At 44.4% G+C, this 20,761-nt stretch overlaps 1 protein-coding gene across 1 annotated transcript in view; it reads right to left on the minus strand.

The window, feature by feature from the left end:
• LOC146833056 (potassium channel subfamily T member 2-like) overlaps positions 1-20,761 on the minus strand; it is a 783,113-nt gene that overhangs the window by 728,285 nt on the left and 34,067 nt on the right. The window contains exon 7 of the mRNA XM_085599884.1: positions 1,151-1,225. Coding sequence (XP_085456010.1) covers positions 1,151-1,225 — 75 coding nt within the window. The remainder of the gene's footprint in view (positions 1-1,150; positions 1,226-20,761) is intronic.

Here is a 20,761-nt window from a genome sequence, read left to right on the forward strand (position 1 = left end):
ATTCTACAGAGCACAAAGGCAAAGATTTCTGAAATAAAATATTTGAAAATACATCCATACCAAAAACAAGATTTAAAATACTTATAAAATAAACTAGTTATAAAAATGAAATACATTTTACTGGCACTAGTTCTCACACAGATAAAGCCATCACTGCTCCAATTTAGGAAAGACCTGGATTCCACCTCTTTAAAGAAAACCACATTAATGATACACAAATCAAGTACCATTCCTATCACGTGTTGACTTTATGTCTATATTTGACCCTGTACAGCCCTAATCTGCCTTTCTGGTTGGGTTTGTGCTATACAAATTCCACATACATACCTGCAGAACATGTAATTCAGTAACAGAGAGCAGCAGTTAGACCAGGGGTCTCCAACCTTTTCTGAATTAAAGAGTTACTTTTGTTCACTGAAAATCATCCCGAGCTACTAACATTATTAGAGTTGTAATAGTGAACACATCAGACAAGACAATATAGTGACGATATGCAAGATTATCAGTTGTCCTCACCTCAGTGCATCAGGCAGTGTTCCGAGCATTGATGTAAAAATGATTTGTCAATGTGAAATGCCTTTACATTGATACCAAGTGAATAATATTAGTAAGAAATCTCCCCTACGCTGCATGATGTATCACTCAAATGTAAGCTTTAAATATATTCTGAAATTCAACCATTTTTCTCCAAACATCAGCTTATAAATTCTGAAAAGAGACATTTTCGTCTCGAATACACACTTTTCAAATTTGGTATCAATATATTCATTCAACCCAGCAAAAACTTCTAATTTAGTCGGCTGTGCGGCACACTGGAGAGCTACTTGCAGGGAGCTGGAGAGCTATCAGTAGCTCACGATCTACTCGTTGAGTAGCCTGAGTTAGACGGTGACACACTTATATTATGGAGTGAACTGCAAATGCGATGCTATCATGTCCCATAGAAGGTATGAGAGTCTTGTCAATGTCCCCTCGGCACCAACCCCTGATATTCACCATGGCCGATGAACCCACAACACCCCTCCAGAAAGCGACTGCGTATAAATGCCACATTGTATCGGGATGGTCAAGCGATGCGAAAAGCGAAAATGACATATTCCTACAAAAAACACGCTGCACAATCAAACAGGTATTCATGAAAACAGCTTACCGTGATGAGAAACGGAAGGGTGTTCATCATCTCCAAGATGAAGGGGATCCGAAGGACCTGCTCCCAGATGTTTCCCTGGCAACAGAAAATGACAAAGAGACAAGAGGTCAGACCTCGGAATCGTCAAAGAAAGAGCAGCTGAGTAGAAGTGAAAGGACTTTCAAACCCCTGTCTGTGACCTTTGTCTTAGACCCCCAGGACAAACGCACTGGAGAGACCGCTTTCTACCTGGTCCATCCAGAAACGCGTAGGGTAGACATGCAAGAATCTCGAACTTGGGAGAGTGAGGATCTGGAAAGCTGGGCAATTACACTGCTAGTTATGGCAACAGTTGGCAGGATTTTCTAGACTGCATTTACAAAATTTTGCATTGACAATTCTGGATTACTTAAATTGCACTGGTGCAGTTTTTCACCCTACATTTACACCACCCTAAAAGGGCAAAAACTAGATTTGCACTTACGGTCCTGTGCAAACATGCCATTTTGCACCATTCTGAAAGCCTATGGAAATGACTCAGTCGCCATCTGTGTAATCCAACCTGTATGATCTGGGCAATGTTTTGGAAGCAGGTGCAAACCTAGTCATAACTGAACAAAGAGGCAAAATAATAGCTAAAAACATTGTAGGGCAATTAGAGAATTCAATTTAGTGTAAAACAATCGGTTTCACCAGCCAGGCAACACAAAGCATTGTTTCTTCTGAAGGACTGTTGATAGTGAAACCTTAAAATAGTGCCCCTCTTATGGGGCTATATTACAGAAACTTTGCATCGGTGCAAAAAAGTGCAAACTCACTTGCACCAGTTTTGCTAATATAAAATGGAAGGAAGCAAGTAGTGTTTGAATCAGTGCAAAACATGGTGCAAACTAATTTCACACTATTTTTACTGCTTAGGGGCCGATTCCGATCCGGGTCGGAAGGGCACCGAACGCGATCCGGCCGGAAAAACTACAAGCCGTACGCGTGTTTTCTGGCCGACTCGTACAGCTGTACGAGCGAGCCAGTATGATGTGAGCTACATGAAATTCACCGACCGAGTAGTGTCTGGGTCCGAACCTCTCCGTACGTCTTGGTCGTAAGCTAACCGTGGCGTGCAATGGATGCGATTCACGACCGAGCCAGTACGATGCACGCGTCGGACAGCCTGTACGAGCCGGAGTCGGACTTCAGGGGTCTGTGTCGGAACTCCCCCCCCCCCCCCCCCCCCCAACACCCGCAGCCGTACGACTCACACACAGTGGGAGACCTATGGGTCTCCCCAACACAGGCATGTACGGTGCGGATGGCACCAACGCGTACCCACTGTAGGGGGCGCACTTCTTCGAGACGTACCCATTCAGTCAATGGGAGCGCATGCACGCGTCGTAAAACTGGCTCCCATTGACTTCTATGGGAGTCCGACCGGACCGAGTCCGACAGCATACGTGTGCATCTTGCTCGCTCGGTTGGACTGTAGGGGTCAGGCTCGGTCTGAAAACACTCCGGATCCGACTCGGTCAGAGTGCTTTCTGACCTGGATCTGAATCGGCCCCTAAGTTTTAAGAAGTGTATGGAGTACAATGCCTTCAATTAAATAATGCAAGCCATGCGTTGGTGTTTGAAGCAAAATCAGTTTCCTATGTGTTTTTTTATCGCGCAAGGTTACAGTGAAAATCTCTGACTCACAAAGATTTACAAGTAAGTCACCCATTCATCCATTTTATAAGTTTACACATGGATGAAACAATCTGTTTCCACGTATAAATTAATTTTTTAAACGGACAAAATAAAGAAGTGTGATTTTCTTTTGAGTGTCTTTCCGTGCAGCCAATTATGGTGAACTGCGGAGTAGCTGTGCACATTGACAGCATAGGGAGTTAAAAAGTAGAAAATAAATTTATCGCGAACTTCAATAGCAATAGATACGCACACTTGCTGGTACCACAATACTAATGTTTTTAGGTAAGTATACTGGGGCTTATTTACAAGCCCCTTGCCTTGTAAATAAGCCCCTTTGTCTTTATTTCTATGGCAATTTAGCACACTAAGGGCCAGATAAACTAAACCCTTTGTCTTTGTAAACCCTACAATTCCCCAAAACACAGGGTTTGTGACTGAAAAAGGACTTTTCTTAATGTTCTGAAGCCCTCTTAAGAGTTAGACAATTATTTCAAATCTTAAAAGGGCTTTTGTGATCTTTTCTGAATCACAAATAGAAGGGGGCGTGAAAGGGGCATCACCCTCCTATTTCTGATTGGAGAGGAAGGTGTTAATGTTTTGTGAACCTCTAGCTGTGCTGGTAACGGATTTGCAAAAGGGAGGGTGTCCTCTAAGAACAGCTTGCACTTTGTGACTCCTGTAAGGCGGACATAGTGGTTGTGGCAGCGGTCCAGAGGACCACTGCCTGCTCATTACCCCCAAATGGCTTCTAAATTGGGAAACATTTTTCTAAAAAAGCAGTACCTGTGACGAGGGGAGGTGCTGGCTCCATTTAAAAAAAAAAAATGATTCCGGTTTGGAAAGAAAATACAGGGGGGGAGTCCTGCTGCCTTGCCGGCCTCCATGCCTGCATTTGCAGTCTATCGCTAGGGGCCACCAATCACAAGGGGTCTCAAATTGTGACCTGCCTAATTAATATTAATTATGCAGGTCGTTTTATCGTACATAGTTCACATTGCAATGGCATCGCTGTGTGCAAACCAGTCATAATGCAGAGGCATCCAGAGGACCGTCACCGCACTGCACCAAAGGAAAAATCCAATGATAGTAACTATTATTATCATCATTGTATTTTTCCTTTCGAAGTCAGTGGCTCACGGGGGGGGGGGGGGGTGCTGGGCATGGTGGGGGGAGTGGTTTGCACTCCAAGTGCACATGACCGTATGGCCGGCCAAGCAGTACTGCGTACTCTGCATGTTCCCCACCAGACTGCATTACACAGCCTATTGAGGATCATGCAAAGCCTCCCTGTACCCGTGTGAGCGCTGAACCACAGCGCTCAGACCAATCACAACGCTGCACCAATCAACGCTGCATTGCAACGCTGAATGAGAACGTTGGCATCACAGTGTGACTGGATATTTTTCTTTTAAATACATATAAAAATACACAAGCTGCAACTTCATTTTTCTCTGACCAAAAGATACATATAAATAATTACCAGGAAGATGATAAAATAAATAATGATCAATACCATATAACCGGAAGCCCCATTTCTAAGCAACACCTGTGTTGTATATGGCTTCGAGGCAAAAAAGGAAGTGATTAGGGGTACATGAAATTTACAGAATTTGCTTTTGTAAAAATATGTGAAATTAGGCAAAATGCAAAAAAAAGCATTTAGAGCTATATTTTACTGCACAATGTATATTCAGATCAATTTTGAACACAATTAAGCATTTTGTACAAAAAATAATTAGCTGAAAAAACACAAATGCCACAAACAACAGTTACTAGCATTGTGGTGGTATGCGTTGCTATCGTGTTTCCGCCAGATAGCAGTATGGCATCATTTCGGGGAATTCCGCACAACAAGCATAATACAAAATTCACAAAATTACGTGAAATTATGGAGGTGTACTGGAACTTTTGCTTTTCCCTAGAAGTGACTCGATTTTCTTCCTAAAAACTATTTAACACCTCAATGATTGAAAAATATGCAGCATCAATACAGCTAATAAAAAGCAGGAATTATAAGCTGCACAGCAGTGTTAATTTTTCAGCCTGTATGAAAAGATCAGTGGCAGAATCATTTAATGTGAATTAGTCATTACCAAAAAAAACCTATTACAATAAGAATGACATTTGGGCTTCTTAAAGAACATTTTACTTCCAATCCTAAAGTGTCTGGAGCAAAATTCTCTTTGTGCCATATTCTAATAAATAGTTGTAAAATGTAAAATGCACAGAAATATGTTTATGCATTATGGAGATTTATAATCAGGTACTCGAATTAGTAATGTTACCGTCTTTTGTACTTTAAGGAACATAACTCCTGCCGATTTACGTGGCTTGTGGTGTCTACCGGGGTCATCCTTATCCACACATGTAGGGTTGAGAGGTTTGTGAACGTTCAGATTTATTTTGTCAACTTGTTTTTAACGTGGAAAATATGTTTTCCTCTTGAAGTTCTCACTTCCTTCGTGCACCACCAAGGAATAAGACTGTTGTGTGTACATTTTACACTAATTGCACCGCAGACGACGGGTGCGATTAGTTGTAAATTTAGAAATGCAGAGAAGTGAGAGACAGGAGTGGGACATGTCTCGGATTATCTACAAAGTTATGACCCTGCGGGGATTCACCATATATGCCTGCGATAGTCCCCTGGCAATCCTGTGGGAAGCACTACAAGGATCTCGTTAAAAGTGTCCTCTTACTTCTGGAGGTTACCGCCCTTGGTACACAGCGATTGTGCAAGGCATGGTATTACCCTGTTGCAGTTTCTCTCCCTAGTCTCAGTTTTGCACCTCTGAACGCGGTATGTTATGCTACTAATGCGTATTGTTCAGCCTTCCGAGCTGAAAAACTCTGAATTTTTCAAAACAAAATATATATTTTGATCAATTTCCAACTAAGTAGCATGCCATACGACACACTTTTGCTTTCAAGCACCATAACACACTACATTAACCTAATGATCAACTATCCAACAGGCTGGCCTTACCAGTTCTATGGTGTAGGAACCCAAGTAAGATATCCATACAATAAGCCAAGTATCTTATGACACTGTGTTAACAAAAGAAATGGGGTTATAGTTGGTCCATTCAACACATTCCACATAATAATGTTGCCTTCTTATACAATCAGGTGTTTGTCATCAGGTTGTTGAAGCAGTTTAAGCAGAATTGTGCCCCACTCAGGCACGTTCACCTGCTTCCCCACCTTGTGACTAGAGCTTCTCAGCGCTACTTCTTCAGACTGGGCCCATTTGAAAACTTGAGCTCGCCATATTGCAACCAGAGGGGAATGGGACGACTTCAGGGAGCAGCAATAACTCTTTACCCCATAACCATATCTAAAGTTATGAAACGGTTTATAATTTCTTCTGCTTGTGTCTGGGCATTAGGTCCAACAAGTTTGCTTGCGGCTCGCCCATCTGTCTGTTCATGAACTAAGTACCAGACCCAACAATCGCCAGTGTTTCCATTATCCAAAGTAAGGCAGCAGTCCTAGGTCGCCATCTAGTGGTGGCGCCAAATTACTACAAAAGTCCTGGCACAGTGTCTGAGGAGCTCTGCAGGAGGCAAAACTATATTTTTTAGAGTGTTGAAAATGTTTGCACCTTTACGACCAACTAGGCACTTATTCAAAGTCCTATGAGGCTATACCAGTTTAAGATATGTACAGTACAAACCCAGCTGGCAAAAGTTGTGAAATTATTTTTAAAGACAAAGGGATAGCCTCTTTAATATGCGTGCGGTCTTGATGCCGACAAAGTACGTCCACAGTGAAGGAGTTTTGTAGCCTGTTTGACACTTAATGAAAGACACCCCCTCGGAACGTGTTTTATAACATCAAAACTCTGCATATGAAGCTTATCTCTTTCAAGAGAACCTGAGCCCGGAAAATTACTTTCTAGAGGAAGTGCCAAGAGGAGCGATGTTATCGCCTTGACAAAGGAATTTCTCGTTTTCATTCATTCTATCTGTTTCGGATAACTGTATCCACAATGGGGTGCTTTGTAGTTAATGTACCGTGTTTTTGGGATATTATTCTATTCACTTCCGGTACATGTATGGCCAGCATTAGCGTTAGGAGGCTTATGCTGCAATCCATGAGTTAAATTGCGTTTATTGAGTCTGGCTGTGTTTTCTTTATACGTGTTTTAAAATGAAGCTTCTAATCTATTCAGGGTACCTTTAGGCTCTGTAGTACTGTCCAGCAATGCACAGTGGCAGTGATATGCTATGCAATATATGCAATATTAATATTATGCAATATTAGGTGGCATGAAGCGCATGTACTGCACCTACGATCAGCATTCTCTGGCACCCAGAAGGTCAACATTCTCGTGCACGATCATGGGCGTGTTATCTGGCACAATGAAAATGATGAGCATGTACTCGAAAATAATTGAAAACATAATTGAATCAATATTTATAATATCGTATGGCACAATCAAAGGCAATATTGTATGTCGAAGTGAGGGCAATATATCTCTGGCTATATTTGGAATGAATCAATGAATGAGCGGAGTCTTGTAAAGTGCATGGCTCATACCTGGAGCATCTGGTGCTGCAGAAGAGCAGTACACCAACAATTACATCCAGGCATGAGTTAGGAGACTGGTTTTAAGGTGTTTCCTGAAAAGTAATTCAGAACTACCTAGTGCAAAATCCAGTAGGGAGCGGATTCCACGCCTGAAAAGGACCAAACACCCTTCCTAACCTGCTTGACTTTGGGCACCACCACCAGAGAAGATGTAGAGGACCGAAGAACTTGTGGTGCAGTCATGCAGCAGAATGGCCGCGAGGTATTGGGGGCCAACAGGAAAATAGCCTCTATGTGCCAGAGTTAGCGCCTTGAAGATAATTCTCTTCTTCACTAGCAACCAAAGTAACAAATTTAGTTGACGCGTCCAAGAGTGGAGCTTTAAAATCAAAGGGGCTGCTGCATTTTTGACAACCCGCAGCGTGGCAATCAAAAAGTCCGGGAGACAAAGATACAAAATGTTGACATAGTCCAATGAGGACGTGACCATCACATGGACATCTGTCTAATTTTTAGAGGTAGATGGACAAAGACATTTTTTAGGGCTCGGAGCAGAGCCCAAAGCATGCACCAACCATTAATGAAACCCGGTGGTGTAAAGACAGCCCAGTGGGAAGCTTGACAGACAAATTCTTAACAATCACAGATGGCTGAGGAGAAGTGGCCGCAGAAGGCCACTGATTTGGTTAAAAGGACCCCCATAATAAAATCTTAAACTTATCCGTAAGGCACATGAAGTGGCTGGACTGCAGCCAATCAAAGACTGCTTGGAGTCAGGCCTTGCAAAGGGCAGCCACGGCCTGCAGCAGCTGGGTGTCATCAGCATAGGACAGTACCTAAAATCCATGCAATTCAACCAAAGATGCTTGTGGAGTCATATAGGCTTTAATTAAAATCGGGCTGAGGGAAGAGGCCCCAATGGAGAGGAGCTTGTTGGCCGATTAGAAAGGGGCCAGCAAATTGGTTGCCCTCTGAGCTCCAGGAAAGAATTAATCCAATCCAGGGCCAGCCTCCCCTTCTCAAAGGCAGCAAGAAGCTGCAGAAGGATCGCAAAGAATACAATATCAAAAGCTGCAGCTAGAATAATATCAATGCAGCTCTCCCCCCCACCCCAATCGAGTTTTAACTGAATATACTCTGACACTATGCTGTCTCCGTACTATGCTTGGGGAGTAAACCAGATTGATTTGGGTGGAGTAGCCCATATTTTTCCAGATATTCTGAGATCAGCTAATTTATCAGCTTCCTAAGCATCTTTAGTGATGCTGGAAGTAGCCATATTGAGATGAAATTGGCCAACACATTGAGGTCCGCTTACAGTTTAAGAAGGGGTACCGGTTTTGCTGGTTTCCAGACCAAAGGTACTGAAGCTGTTGATCGCACGGTGTTGAAAACCTTGTTCAAACCATCTCAACAGCAAGTGCCAGCACAGAAGATGGACAGCTGGAGAGCCGGATTTAGTCGACAAAATAAAAGCTTTGGACTCGAGATGCAATTAAACTGGAGGATCAAACAGAGCCTGGGAGCAGCCTCTGGACCCAAAGAACACTCACCACCACTTTCCGGTGAAGATGCCACTACCAAATTGTTTTTATTTTGGTGATTTTATCCTCAAAGACAATTTTATGGCACAAAGATGGGCTGTATTCCCCGGCAAAAGTATGGGCTTTATTCTCTGGCACAATGTTTGCAGCATTATTTGGCAAAATATGAAACCAGTGTTATAACCATGAATCATGATGAGCATACTCCCTGGCACAATGACTTGAAATTGCCTGACACAATTTCCAGTCATTATCTGCATTAGTCTATGGCACAATAAAGGCAACGCACTTTGTCACAGAGATGGGAATAGTCACTGACTCAATGATCCACAATATTCCCTAGAATAATATGGACAATTTTTCCTGCGACAATTCAAGCCAATTTCTCTGGTGCAACAGGGCAATATCCTGTAAAAGAATAAAAGCAACGTTCTATGTCCCAAAGTGAGTAACGGTATGTGGCGCAAAGATGCACACTATTCTATGGCATAATCATGACAACATACTTTGGCCAAATGAAGGCAATATCCTCTGGCGCAGCAAAGGTTAATCCAATTTTACACCCACATACTCATCCCAAAAAGAGATCAACGGGGAAAGGTTTAGGTTTTGGCAGGGTTTTTGTGTAATTTGAACCCAATTCCAAGTTTGACACCTCAGAGTGGAGGGGGGTTACGTGCAAATTATGTATAAAGTTACCACTTCTGGGGTATGCAAACAACATTTTGTGATATTTGGCTCTGCTCTCTAAGTTGCACCAAGTTTTTCCGAGCAAAATCGCATGATAAAAGCCTACTTGTAATCATCTTTTGGGTGCAAAGGTAGTTTACACCCAAAAATGTAATAGCGGCCAACTTCGAATAGGACCCTTAGTGTTCAGCTGGCCACAGTGACGTCACTGTTTTTTAAGACAGCACTACGAGTTCAGCTACCTAAACTGACATTACTGGTGAGGGCTAACGCGAGTCGTGACATAATTATGAATTCAGCGGTCCATGGTGCTGACCCAGTTACTACGACATCCGTGTGACATCTGGCTACAGCTGGTGACTGACACTACTGGCTACTGGAGAATGTGACATCTCTCGGAATTCAGTGTCCCACAGTGACATCTGTATTGTCGCTGTTGTGCAGTGTACCATTAGTGCCTACAATATCACATCAGTGTGGACAGCTGGCGTAGGCTCGTCTAAGAAAGCCCAAAAGGATCTTCGTGCCAGTCTACAGGGCCTACAACAAATTTACATAAGAGCAGTACTACTATACTCCTCAATTAGAATGACACTTGTAAACACACCATTAAAAAGTGCAGCAAAAAACGGGCAGCTGCACTAATTGTGAATTAAAATTCAGACTGACCATACAATTGTTTCTACACTAGCTGCATGTACATACGTGGCTTGATTAACAAACTGCACTCTGTTGTATATTATGTAGTACTACAAAATGCATTACACAAACTATGTGCAGTGTTTTATGACTCCACACTCTTCATACTTGTGTGTCTGGATTTCTTGCCCCAACTGCAGAGTCTCAGGGTGCAGAGAACTCCGAACACATGAGTATAGGAAGTGTGGAATTGCAAAACTCTGCACATAGCTTGTGAATACGAAGAAAGAAGTAAATATACTACGAAGTATAAGTTTACCTTTGTGAATCAGGCCCCGAGTGTCACACTCTTGATCCCCATCAGGTTCACCAAGGACTTACAAATTCCTGAGATCAAACAACTGAGTAGCAGTGTGTTATGATAATTATAATATTTAAAATCCCCAAGAAAACCATGATGGATATTTACATCGAGTTAGTAGTGGTAAAACATGGACACACTTGTACGCACACGTTTTTGTACTGCCACAGTTTAAGAGGTTAACGTAAATGGTGTTTGTCCAAGTTTTGCACTCATAATTACTGCAGGTCTTTAGCCGGTTGTAAACGAGAGTGCTATATACAGAAATAACACATGGAAAACAAGCATAAATAATGTCTGCAATTTTTATTCAGGATATTTTTCCTGCTGATGTGTAAATCAGGTGCCGGAACGCAGCTGATAACCATCATATATAAATAATTTGCTCTGCAGTGGTTTTGCATGTGGTCAAAGCATTAAAAATAATATCACTCGCTTAAAGGACCAATATCTTTATCATTAACATAAATGAAAAGACTAAATGAATTGCTCTTGGGTTCTTTGAAGGATGACAGCGTACACACATCACAGCCAACAACATGACAGGAGTACCATTGCTTGACAGCTGTCAGGCCATTCTAGACATGCGTCGTGTCTGGGCCGCATCTGTCAGTGGCAATGGGACCCTCCCATCAGCACCCTAATCTGCTTCATTATGCTCAGACCGATATCTCAGCGAATCAATATCAACAGATCTAGAGGACATTTAATGCAAGTGGAAAAAGAGAATATATTGCAGTCCTGAAGGTTTAGATGGTGCTGTCATGGTGTGAAGAATATTGAGAAGTTACTCCTCAACAAACATAAGAACAAATGTTACTTACCTGTAAACTGTGGTTCTCCAGTATTGGTGTCTTTCATAGATTCACATGCTTGAATATTCCCCGTCGTCGAAGTGGGAGTCCCACGGTATATATAAAAAGCAATAAGTATCATGTATATATACATATACACATACCTAACCACATAAGAGTATATACATACCCAAATAAACATATATATATAGTTCAAATAACATATCAAGTTAAAAATACCATAGGATAGCATTGAGACATAGGAAAGCATAGAGAAAAAGAATCACTTTGCTAACATATCACTGTCACTTTATAGTCCAAACTCCAGCCAATCAGGCGCTAGCACCCTCTAGAACCTTCTCCTCAGAGGCTCAGGCCCTCAGATTTTCGAGCACGAGAGTGACCATAGAGCCGAAAGAGGAGAAGAGAGCCTCTGAGGGGAGGAGGGTGGGTCGCATGTGAATCTATGAAAGACACCAATACTGGAGAACCACAGTTTACAGGTAAGTAACATTTGTTCTTCTCCAGTATTTGGGGTGTCTTTCATAGATTCACATGCTTGAATAGAATAGTAAGCAGTAAACAGTATTCGGCTGACCAAGCCGTATTGATATTGCATGTAATACAAACAATGTATTTAAAGCGCAATAATAATAATAATACCCCAGGAGGAGGGAAGTAGCAGAGGCTCACCTTATTTAAACAGATTTCGTAGAACTGCCTGTCCCACAGCCGTGTCTGCTTCGTTAATGGATTCCAGACAGTAGTGCTTCGTAAACGTGTGCCTGCTGGACCACGTAGCTTCCCGGCATATTTGATGGATGGGCACACCAGCGAACAGGGCAGTGGAAGATGACATAGCCCTCGTTGAATGGGCTCTCACTCCCGAAGACAGAGGCTTACCAGCCTTTTGATGGCAAAAAGAGATTGCTGATGAAACCCAACGGGCAATAGTAGGTTTGGTGACAGATTGTCCTTTGCAAGCACGCCCGTAGGCCACAAACAACTGGTCAGATTTGCGAAAGGATTGAGTCCTGCTAATGTAGAATTTTAGACATCTCTTCAAGTCCAGAGAGTGTAAGCTTTGCTCCGCCGGGGTTTGTGGATGCGGGAAAAAAGTCTTTAAGAGCACTGGTTCGTTAAGATGGAAATCGGATGGCACTTTAGGTATAAAAACCGGATTAGTGCGGAGGATGACACAATCCGATCTGAATTGAAGGAACGGAGGCTTTATTGTAAAAGCGTGAATGTCACTGACTCTGCGGGAAGAGGTCAGAGCAAGGAGGAGGGCCACTTTCCAAGTTAAAAATTTGACATCCGCTGAGTGGATAGGTTCGAAGGGCGCCTTCATAAGCTGAGCCAGCACGATGTTCAGGCGCCACGTGGGTGGAGGACGCCGAATGGGCGGGAACATGCGGAAGAGACCCTTGAAAAATTGTTGTATGACTCTGGATGAATAGAGAGAGGACGAGCCATCTTGTCGGAAGCGAGATATTGCCGCTAGAAAGACCTTTAAGGTAGAGTGCGATAATCCAGACTGCGCTAGTTGTAGGAAGAACGGCAGAATGTGTTCTGGAGGAGCGTGCACAGGATGAATGTGGGCAGAAGCACACCAATGACAAAATCGCTTCCATTTGAGCTTATACGTTTTCACTGTGGATGGAGCTCTTGCCTTAGCTAACACCTCCCTGCAGGCTGGAGGAATGTTCAAATGAGCAAATTCAAGGTGCTCAGGTTCCAAGCCGACAAGCTGAGAGATCTGGGATTCGGATGGCATATCCGACCATCGTTCATTGTGAGCAGATCCGGCTTCAGGTGGAGAAGGATGGGCTCGCGTTGGGATAGGAGAAGCAACTCCGAAAACCATGCCTGCCGAGGCCACCGTGGAGCTTTTAGAAGTACATGGCACGGTTGTTGTCTCATCTTCCGCAGCACTCGTGGAATCAACGGAATCGGCGGAAAAGCGTACGCAAATATCCCGTACCAATTGATCGAAAGGGCATTTCCGCACGACCCTTCGTGGGGAAACCAGCTTGCGTAGGACTGGCATTTTGCATTCTGCGGGGTTGCGAAGAGGTCGATTGTCGGGTGACCCCAAAGGTTGAAGACGAATTCCAGCGTCGGTTGATGTAACTCCCACTCGTGGGTTGATGATGCTGACCGACTGAGTGCATCCGCCAGAGTATTGGAAATGCCGGGCAGATGAATTGCTTGTAACGTCATCTGATGGAGTATGGCCCAACTCCAAATCCTCTGCGCCAGACGGGAGAGCAGTGGAGATATTGTCCCGCCCTGTTTGTTCAGGTAGTGCATGCACGTGGTGTTGTCCGTCTGAATGAGGACTGACTTCCCTTGGAATTGCAGGCGGAAGGATTTCAACGCCAAGAAAATGGCCATCAGTTCCAGTCTGTTGATGTGCCAGCAACGCTGAGCCGCTGACCATAGGCCCTTGACGGATAGATCTTGAAAATGTGCGCCCCAACCCTCCATGGATGCGTCCGTGGTAAGGACGAGTTCTGGGGTTGACGACAGAAAGGATGTTCCTGCTGCGATGTTGGCAGGACAAGTCCACCAATGCAGCGCTTGAGCCATGCGGGGTGACACCACGACCTGATCGTTGAAGGAACCGGAAACCTGGCGCCACTGCTTGTCTAACTCCTCTTGGATGATGCGACTTTTTAGTCTGCAGAGAGGGATCAAAGCGATGCATGAGGACGCCATTCCCAGAAAGGATTTTAATATGCGGACTGAAACTGACTGCTTTGCTGCGATGGAGCTCGCAAGCTGTTGAATCCGTTCCTGACGTTCTGCTGAAGCGAAGGCCATGGTTGTGCTCGTATTGATACAAGCGCCGAGAAAAGTCTTGCACGTAGTCGGCGTGAGTTGAGATTTTTGTACATTGATCGACAACCCCAGGGACTGAAACAGATCGAGACAGCGCTGGGTATCGAGGGCCGCCTGGTGAGAGGATTGAGCTTTGATGAGGCAATCGTCCAGGTAGGGGTATATCTGAATACCCTCTTGTCGTAAGTGAGCCACCACCGGGGCTAGGAATTTTGTAAAGACCCGCGGGGCTGAGCAGAGTCCGAAGGGTAGGACTTTGAATTGGTAGTCCCTGTGGCCCACTCGAAACCGTAGGTATTTCCTGTGGCGTGGTAGAATGGGCACATGGAAATATGCGTCCTGCAGATCGATCGTTGTCATGTAATCCTCCTGAGAAAAGAATTGGAGGATGTCCTTCAATGTGAGCATCCGAAAGGACTGAGTCTTGAGAAATTTGTTGAGCAATCTGAGATCGAGGATCGGACGCCATTCCCCTGATTTCTTTAGTATGAGGAAAAAACGGGAATAGAATCCCAACCCTCTTTGATATTTCGGAACCACTTCGATGGCACCCTTGTTTAACATTATTTGGATTTGTTTGAAAAGTTCTCTGAGATGGGCGGGTGGTGGCCCGGATGGAGGTGTGCGTGGAGGAACCTTCACAAACTCTAGGGCGTGGCCCCTTGAAATTATATCCAGGACCCAGCGGTCCGAAGTGATTAAGGACCAGGTTGAAAAGAACTGGGAGATTTTTCCTCCAACAAGAACTAGAGGACAACTGGGAAAAGGAAGTTCTTTCCGTACAGAGTCACTGCTTCTTGGTTGAATTTCCTCTGTAATTCGACTTTCCTCTGTATGACTTGCTAGTTTGCTGTCTGTAGGATTGCTGCGGTTGTGAATAGTACCGCTGTTGCCCCTGATTGTACGAGCGGTATTGGGACGAGGAGCCACGAAAGGATGATGATGAGGAGGTGCCGCGGCCGCGCGCACCTCGAAAGGGCTGCTTCTTAAACTGTAGAGTGCCGAGGGAACGAGCCGTATCCGTATCCTTTTTAATGGTTTGCAAGGCATCTTCTACATGCTGGCCGAATAATGACTCCCCGTCATATGGCATGTCCAAAATCTTAGCCTGGACCTCTTGTCAAAAAGAGGTTGACCGAAGCCAGCCCTGTCTTCTTAGGACGGCTGCTCCCGCCAATTGGCGAAAACCGGTGGATGCGATGTCAACAGAGCAGTCAATGATCTCGGATGACGCCCTTTCTCCCTCTTGCAGGATTTTCTGAGCTTCCGCTCTTGAATCCTCCGGTATAAGTTTGACCAATGCAGCCATGTCCGACCACATCTGTCTATCATAACGGCCGAGGATAGCCAAGGAATTCGCAGCCCGGACCGTTGTTGACGCCATGGTTGAAAACTTCTTGCCTATAACATCCAGGCGACGGCCGTCGCAGTCCGGAGGCGCCGACATTGGAGATGATGGATTCTTGGAGCGGCGCTGTGCCGCTTGTGTGATCACTGAGTCCGGCTTAGGTTGAGACACCAAGCAGGCTGGGGAAGAATCCGGAGCTTTATATTTTTTCTCCAGGCGTGGGAGCACCGCCGGAATAGAATTAGGTGTCTTCATTAATTTTAGGCCTTCATTCCATATGAAGTCTATGATTGGCACAGCTCGTACTTGTTTCTGAGGCTGGGACTTGAAGTCATATAAGAAACAGTCCTCTTCCCTAACCACCATGGGAAGGTGAAAGCATTGTGCTGCTCTCTCCATCAGCTGATGGAACCCTGTTATGTCGACAGGTGGCGAGTTGACTGGTGACCTTGGCGGTGATGCGGGCGAATTGATTTGGTAATCATCCCAGTCCGCCATAGTGTCGTCCTCTGGGAGCTCGCCCTCTTCCGTATCCGGATTGTCCATATTATCATCCTCTGCATTGAAAGGCAGTGCAGGTGTGGAGGGCGTGGGTATCGTTGGCAATATAGGAGGTGGAACCTCAGATGGCGCTTCACGTGGAGTATTTTGAGGAGATGCTGGAAAACGACGATTATAGTCTTCCAACATATACTGGAGGTTGGAAACAAGCTGCACAGGAAGCTGCATCATAGGAACCGGAGCAGAGGTATTTTGCTCTTCTTCCTGTTCATAAAATTCATCCTCCTCAGACTCTTGGCATTTTATATGGAGCTCCGAAGGACTATGAGCATCCCGAAAAAGAGACTGATCGCCTTCATCCGAATCGTCCTCATCCCCTGAGGGAAATAGTTGACGTGGTGGCCGTGGTCCAGGTGGTAACATAACTGGGTCTAGCATGGCCTTACGACGAAGCATTAAGGAGCTGTCCACAGACCCCGGTGCTGGTGTTGACATTGGCACCAATGGCATTGTCGCAAAATTTGACCCTACCGTCGTCGAGGCGACCGTCGACGAAGCGATCGTCGACGGAGCTGCCGTCGACGAGGTTGTTGCCGTCGACGGGACTGTCGTCGACGGGGTGGCTGCCGTCGACGGGGTGGCTGCCGTCGACGGAATGGCTGTCGTCGACGGTGTGGCTGTCGTCGACGGTGTGGCTGTCGTCGACGAGGCTGTCGTCGACGAGGCTGTCGTCGACGAGGAAGATTTCCTCTTCTTCTTTTTACCCATCGTCGACGGAGTTGTGGACGTCGACGGAAGCGCCAGCTTCCCAGTCGTCGACGAAGAAGTGAGTGGTATCGTCGACGAGACAGTTCTAAGAGACACACATACTATCGTCGACGGAGAAGACGTCGACGAAGTCAGTGTCGTCGACGAAGGATATCTACTCGATACCGTCGTCACCGTCGTCGACGAGGCTGATGAAGTAGCCGATCTCGTCGACGGAGGGGCCGTCGACGGGCCCGTCGACGGTTTTGAAAGTTTCTGACTGGAAACATGTGCTGACGGAGTCACAGACGCCTGAGAGCTACGTCTCGGGGGCGCAGACGTGGAGACAGAGACTTTGCCTGTAGACACTTCCTCAAGGTGAAGTCTCTTCTTTTTCAGAAAAGGAGATGGCAAGTCCTGGACACTTCCACGCTTTGAGGAGACTCCTGTTTTGACAGAGGCTACACTTTCCACCTCAGAAAGTGGGTTGTCTGTGTCCTTTAGTTTTTGAAGCCATATTAAAAGGCGACCTTCTCTATCTTTCAAAGTTTTGTGAGAGAAAGTTCTGCAGATCTTACAATTAGCCACCTTATGATCAGGATACAGACAATAAATACATTTCTCATGGGGATCCTCAGAGAAAAGTCTTGACTTTCCGCAAGATGAACAAGGACGGAAAAGAGATTTCTTACTTGCAGACATGATGAGAGATAAAAAACCTCAAACCAGATGAAGAACTGAGCAGAGCTCAGGGAGACTCCCTTCACACGACGTGCGGTAGAAAATCTGAGGGCCTGAGCCTCTGAGGAGAAGGTTCTAGAGGGTGCTAGCGCCTGATTGGCTGGAGTTTGGACTATAAAGTGACAGTGATATGTTAGCAAAGTGATTCTTTTTCTCTATGCTTTCCTATGTCTCAATGCTATCCTATGGTATTTTTAACTTGATATGTTATTTGAACTATATATATATGTTTATTTGGGTATGTATATACTCTTATGTGGTTAGGTATGTGTATATGTATATATACATGATACTTATTGCTTTTTATATATACCGTGGGACTCCCACTTCGACGACGGGGAATATTCAAGCATGTGAATCTATGAAAGACACCCCAAATACTGGAGAACCTTGAATGCAACTCAAGCGGACAGCCAACTGATGACATAAGGGCCTTCAAACATATCACTTCAATTAAGTTACAGGTGCATTGAATTAACATACTTCTATTTTTTTAAAGTTTCATGTAGTGCAAATGTGGCCCAAAGGATTTAGAACACTCTACACGGGCATCAGATTACATCACACATTTTCTTTTAAACACAGAGATTAAGTGAATGGCTCAGAGTCACAGGATGTTGTGCCAAGACCCAGACGTGAACATGGTTCCCCTGGTCCAATGAAAGCAGTACTGGCTGTTAGACCACATACCCTTCCCATACAAAAACATAATGTATGTCTGTAAGAAAGCCAATATTGGTGGTCCAAAGACAGTAAGTAGGTCTTGAAACATGATTGTTTTACTGGGGGGTCTTTCATTTCTGGTGTATTGAGGCCTTTGTACCGTGGGGTAGGCCTTGGAATAATGTCAAATATGTCAGCGTAATTGCAGGAATTTTTTTTATGTTTGTTACATGAAATTCCAGAAATGACGCCATTACTCCACTTCTCATATTTATGCACCATTTATGGCAACAATTTACAGTGAACACAACAGGAACAACAGAACGGGAGCGGCTGTTTTTTGCAGTGCTTTTATTTTTTGCTCTCTCTTAGCATGAAATCTGTTTTTGCATCATAAATTAATTGAGAATGCATTTCATGCTGAACTATAGCACTCAATGCTGAACTATAGCACTCAATGCTGGATTAACATGTCTTGTAACTAGGCGTAAGTTCACAGAATTTTGTCAAAACTTGACATAATTATGCAAAATCAAATTACGCAAATTGCATACACCCCTGCAGTAGACCCTCAGACTTGAGAACCAACTACCTCTGTTAGCACTTGACTTTCAGTGTAGTAATATAGAACCATCCAAGGCTGACTCAGAGGTGCTGTGTGCTAGAAATTCAGAACTAAGAAATGCACAAAGTAACAGTAAATCATTGCTCAGCCAGTAATTTTTCTTAAAACGCTTTCAGGTGCATTTACAAAATGGATACTCCCCTAAAGGTGCCTCATTGAAGATCAGGGCACTAATGACATACCCAAAAGAAATTCTCAGTGGGCAACTAACCCTACATCCAGTCTGCCCCCCATTATTGGTGAGGTACAGTTTGACAGTGTGCTCACCAGCAGGCCCTGTCCCTGAAAACAGTAATACCTTATGTATGACTATGACAAAGTAATAAAGGGTACTATTTAAAGGCATTAAAAGGTTACTATTTAAAGGCATTCTCCAATCAATAGAACAGGTCTACAACCTTTAGCAATACCTTTCATAAGACTAGTGACTTGATCAGGGCGTTTAAAGCCTGTACTTTGCATGGTACGTCAAACCAGCCTACTGTCTTTATCATAGGTTTGCCCATATGAACAGCGATGTCTCCTACTTTTAACATCAATATTCCTTTCTATGACTAGGTTGGCCAGCTATCACTCATGAGCCCAAAGCACACGGAATCAGCTTCCCCGGTGCCTTACGAACAGGCCTGTGGGTCCACTGTACTTCCTGGTCACCCAGGTGTGGTTCCTGGGAGACATTGGGTGTGAATTTTCCTCCTTGCCCTGCTGAAACTTTTTTGGGGTATGCCAAAGCTCTTTGTGGCACAACAGACACTCTCTGGTTCCTTGTGGGTGCACCTGATTATGCAAATTTCCTCCATCCCCTTGTGGGGCAGGCTGCGGGTGTCCCACACTAATAACTTACTTAACATTTTTATTTTACTATTTTATGAGGTGTGCAGTTGACAACTTACAGTTCGGTTGCACTAGGCCCTCTGTGGGGCACCTGTGAGTTTGTCTCTGGGGACCACGTGTCGGTTTCAAGGCTACTTGTCCCTCTGCATTTGGGAACAGAACTGGGAAGGGCATTGATCTTTGTTCCTTCAACGGCTGCTCTCCTTAGATGAGCTGGATGTTGGTTTTCCAGGAGCCTGGGACGAGGGGTCTTGCTTCACAGGATCCCATCTTCCAGGCCCAGGGACATAAAATTATTCACGTCCCCCCCCACCCCCCCCCCCCCAAGTGTAATACACTTTTTTACTTTTCCCTTTATTTTTACCTATACTTTACCACACACGAGGAGGGCTCCACCACTGGGGTGGAGATCTCCCTATGGTAAAGTATAGGAACATTTTAAGAAGTTTATTACACTTGAAAAAAATAGTAAAATATTTGTATTATTTTCAGTAAGTATTTTTACTAGATTTTGAGGGAAAGTTATCTGCCTGAAGAATGTCAACATATTTTACAGTCTGGATAGAATTGAACCCTGTCCTCCCAATAGAGAATAAGGGATTAAAGGGAGGTTTGTATATAATTGAGAACATTGTTCTATTGCGCCATTTGGTCAATAAGCGATTCATGATGGTAAGAATCTGTGTGTGCTGTATGCTGCACAGGGCGTGTTAGCTGTGGCGTTTATTGCCAAGCTTGAAGGTAATGGATACAGTTACAATCTTGGCAGTTTAATACTTGGGATGAGGATTGTTCTGGAAGGGACGGAGCCAGCAGAGGAAAATTTACAACTAATCATAGGCTGAAGCAAGGTTGTGTGCCAGCTTCACCCCATTTCCATCGATAACTAGAAGACTTACCATCTACCTTGAAGAGTGTAAACTGATTCTCACCAAAGTTGGGAAACCACTGTTTGTATTTGATAAAGTAAGCAGAAGATGTTGCCCTGTATTATTAAAAAAAAGTCTGTTTTTAAACCCACCGACTTAAAGAATATAAATTGGGTTTGATATTTTCTCCAGCATTAAATTGGGCCTCCCCACTGT

The sequence above is a fragment of the Triturus cristatus genome, chromosome 4_2, assembly GCF_964204655.1.
Source record: "Triturus cristatus chromosome 4_2, aTriCri1.1, whole genome shotgun sequence".
Lineage (NCBI taxonomy): Eukaryota > Metazoa > Chordata > Amphibia > Caudata > Salamandridae > Triturus > Triturus cristatus.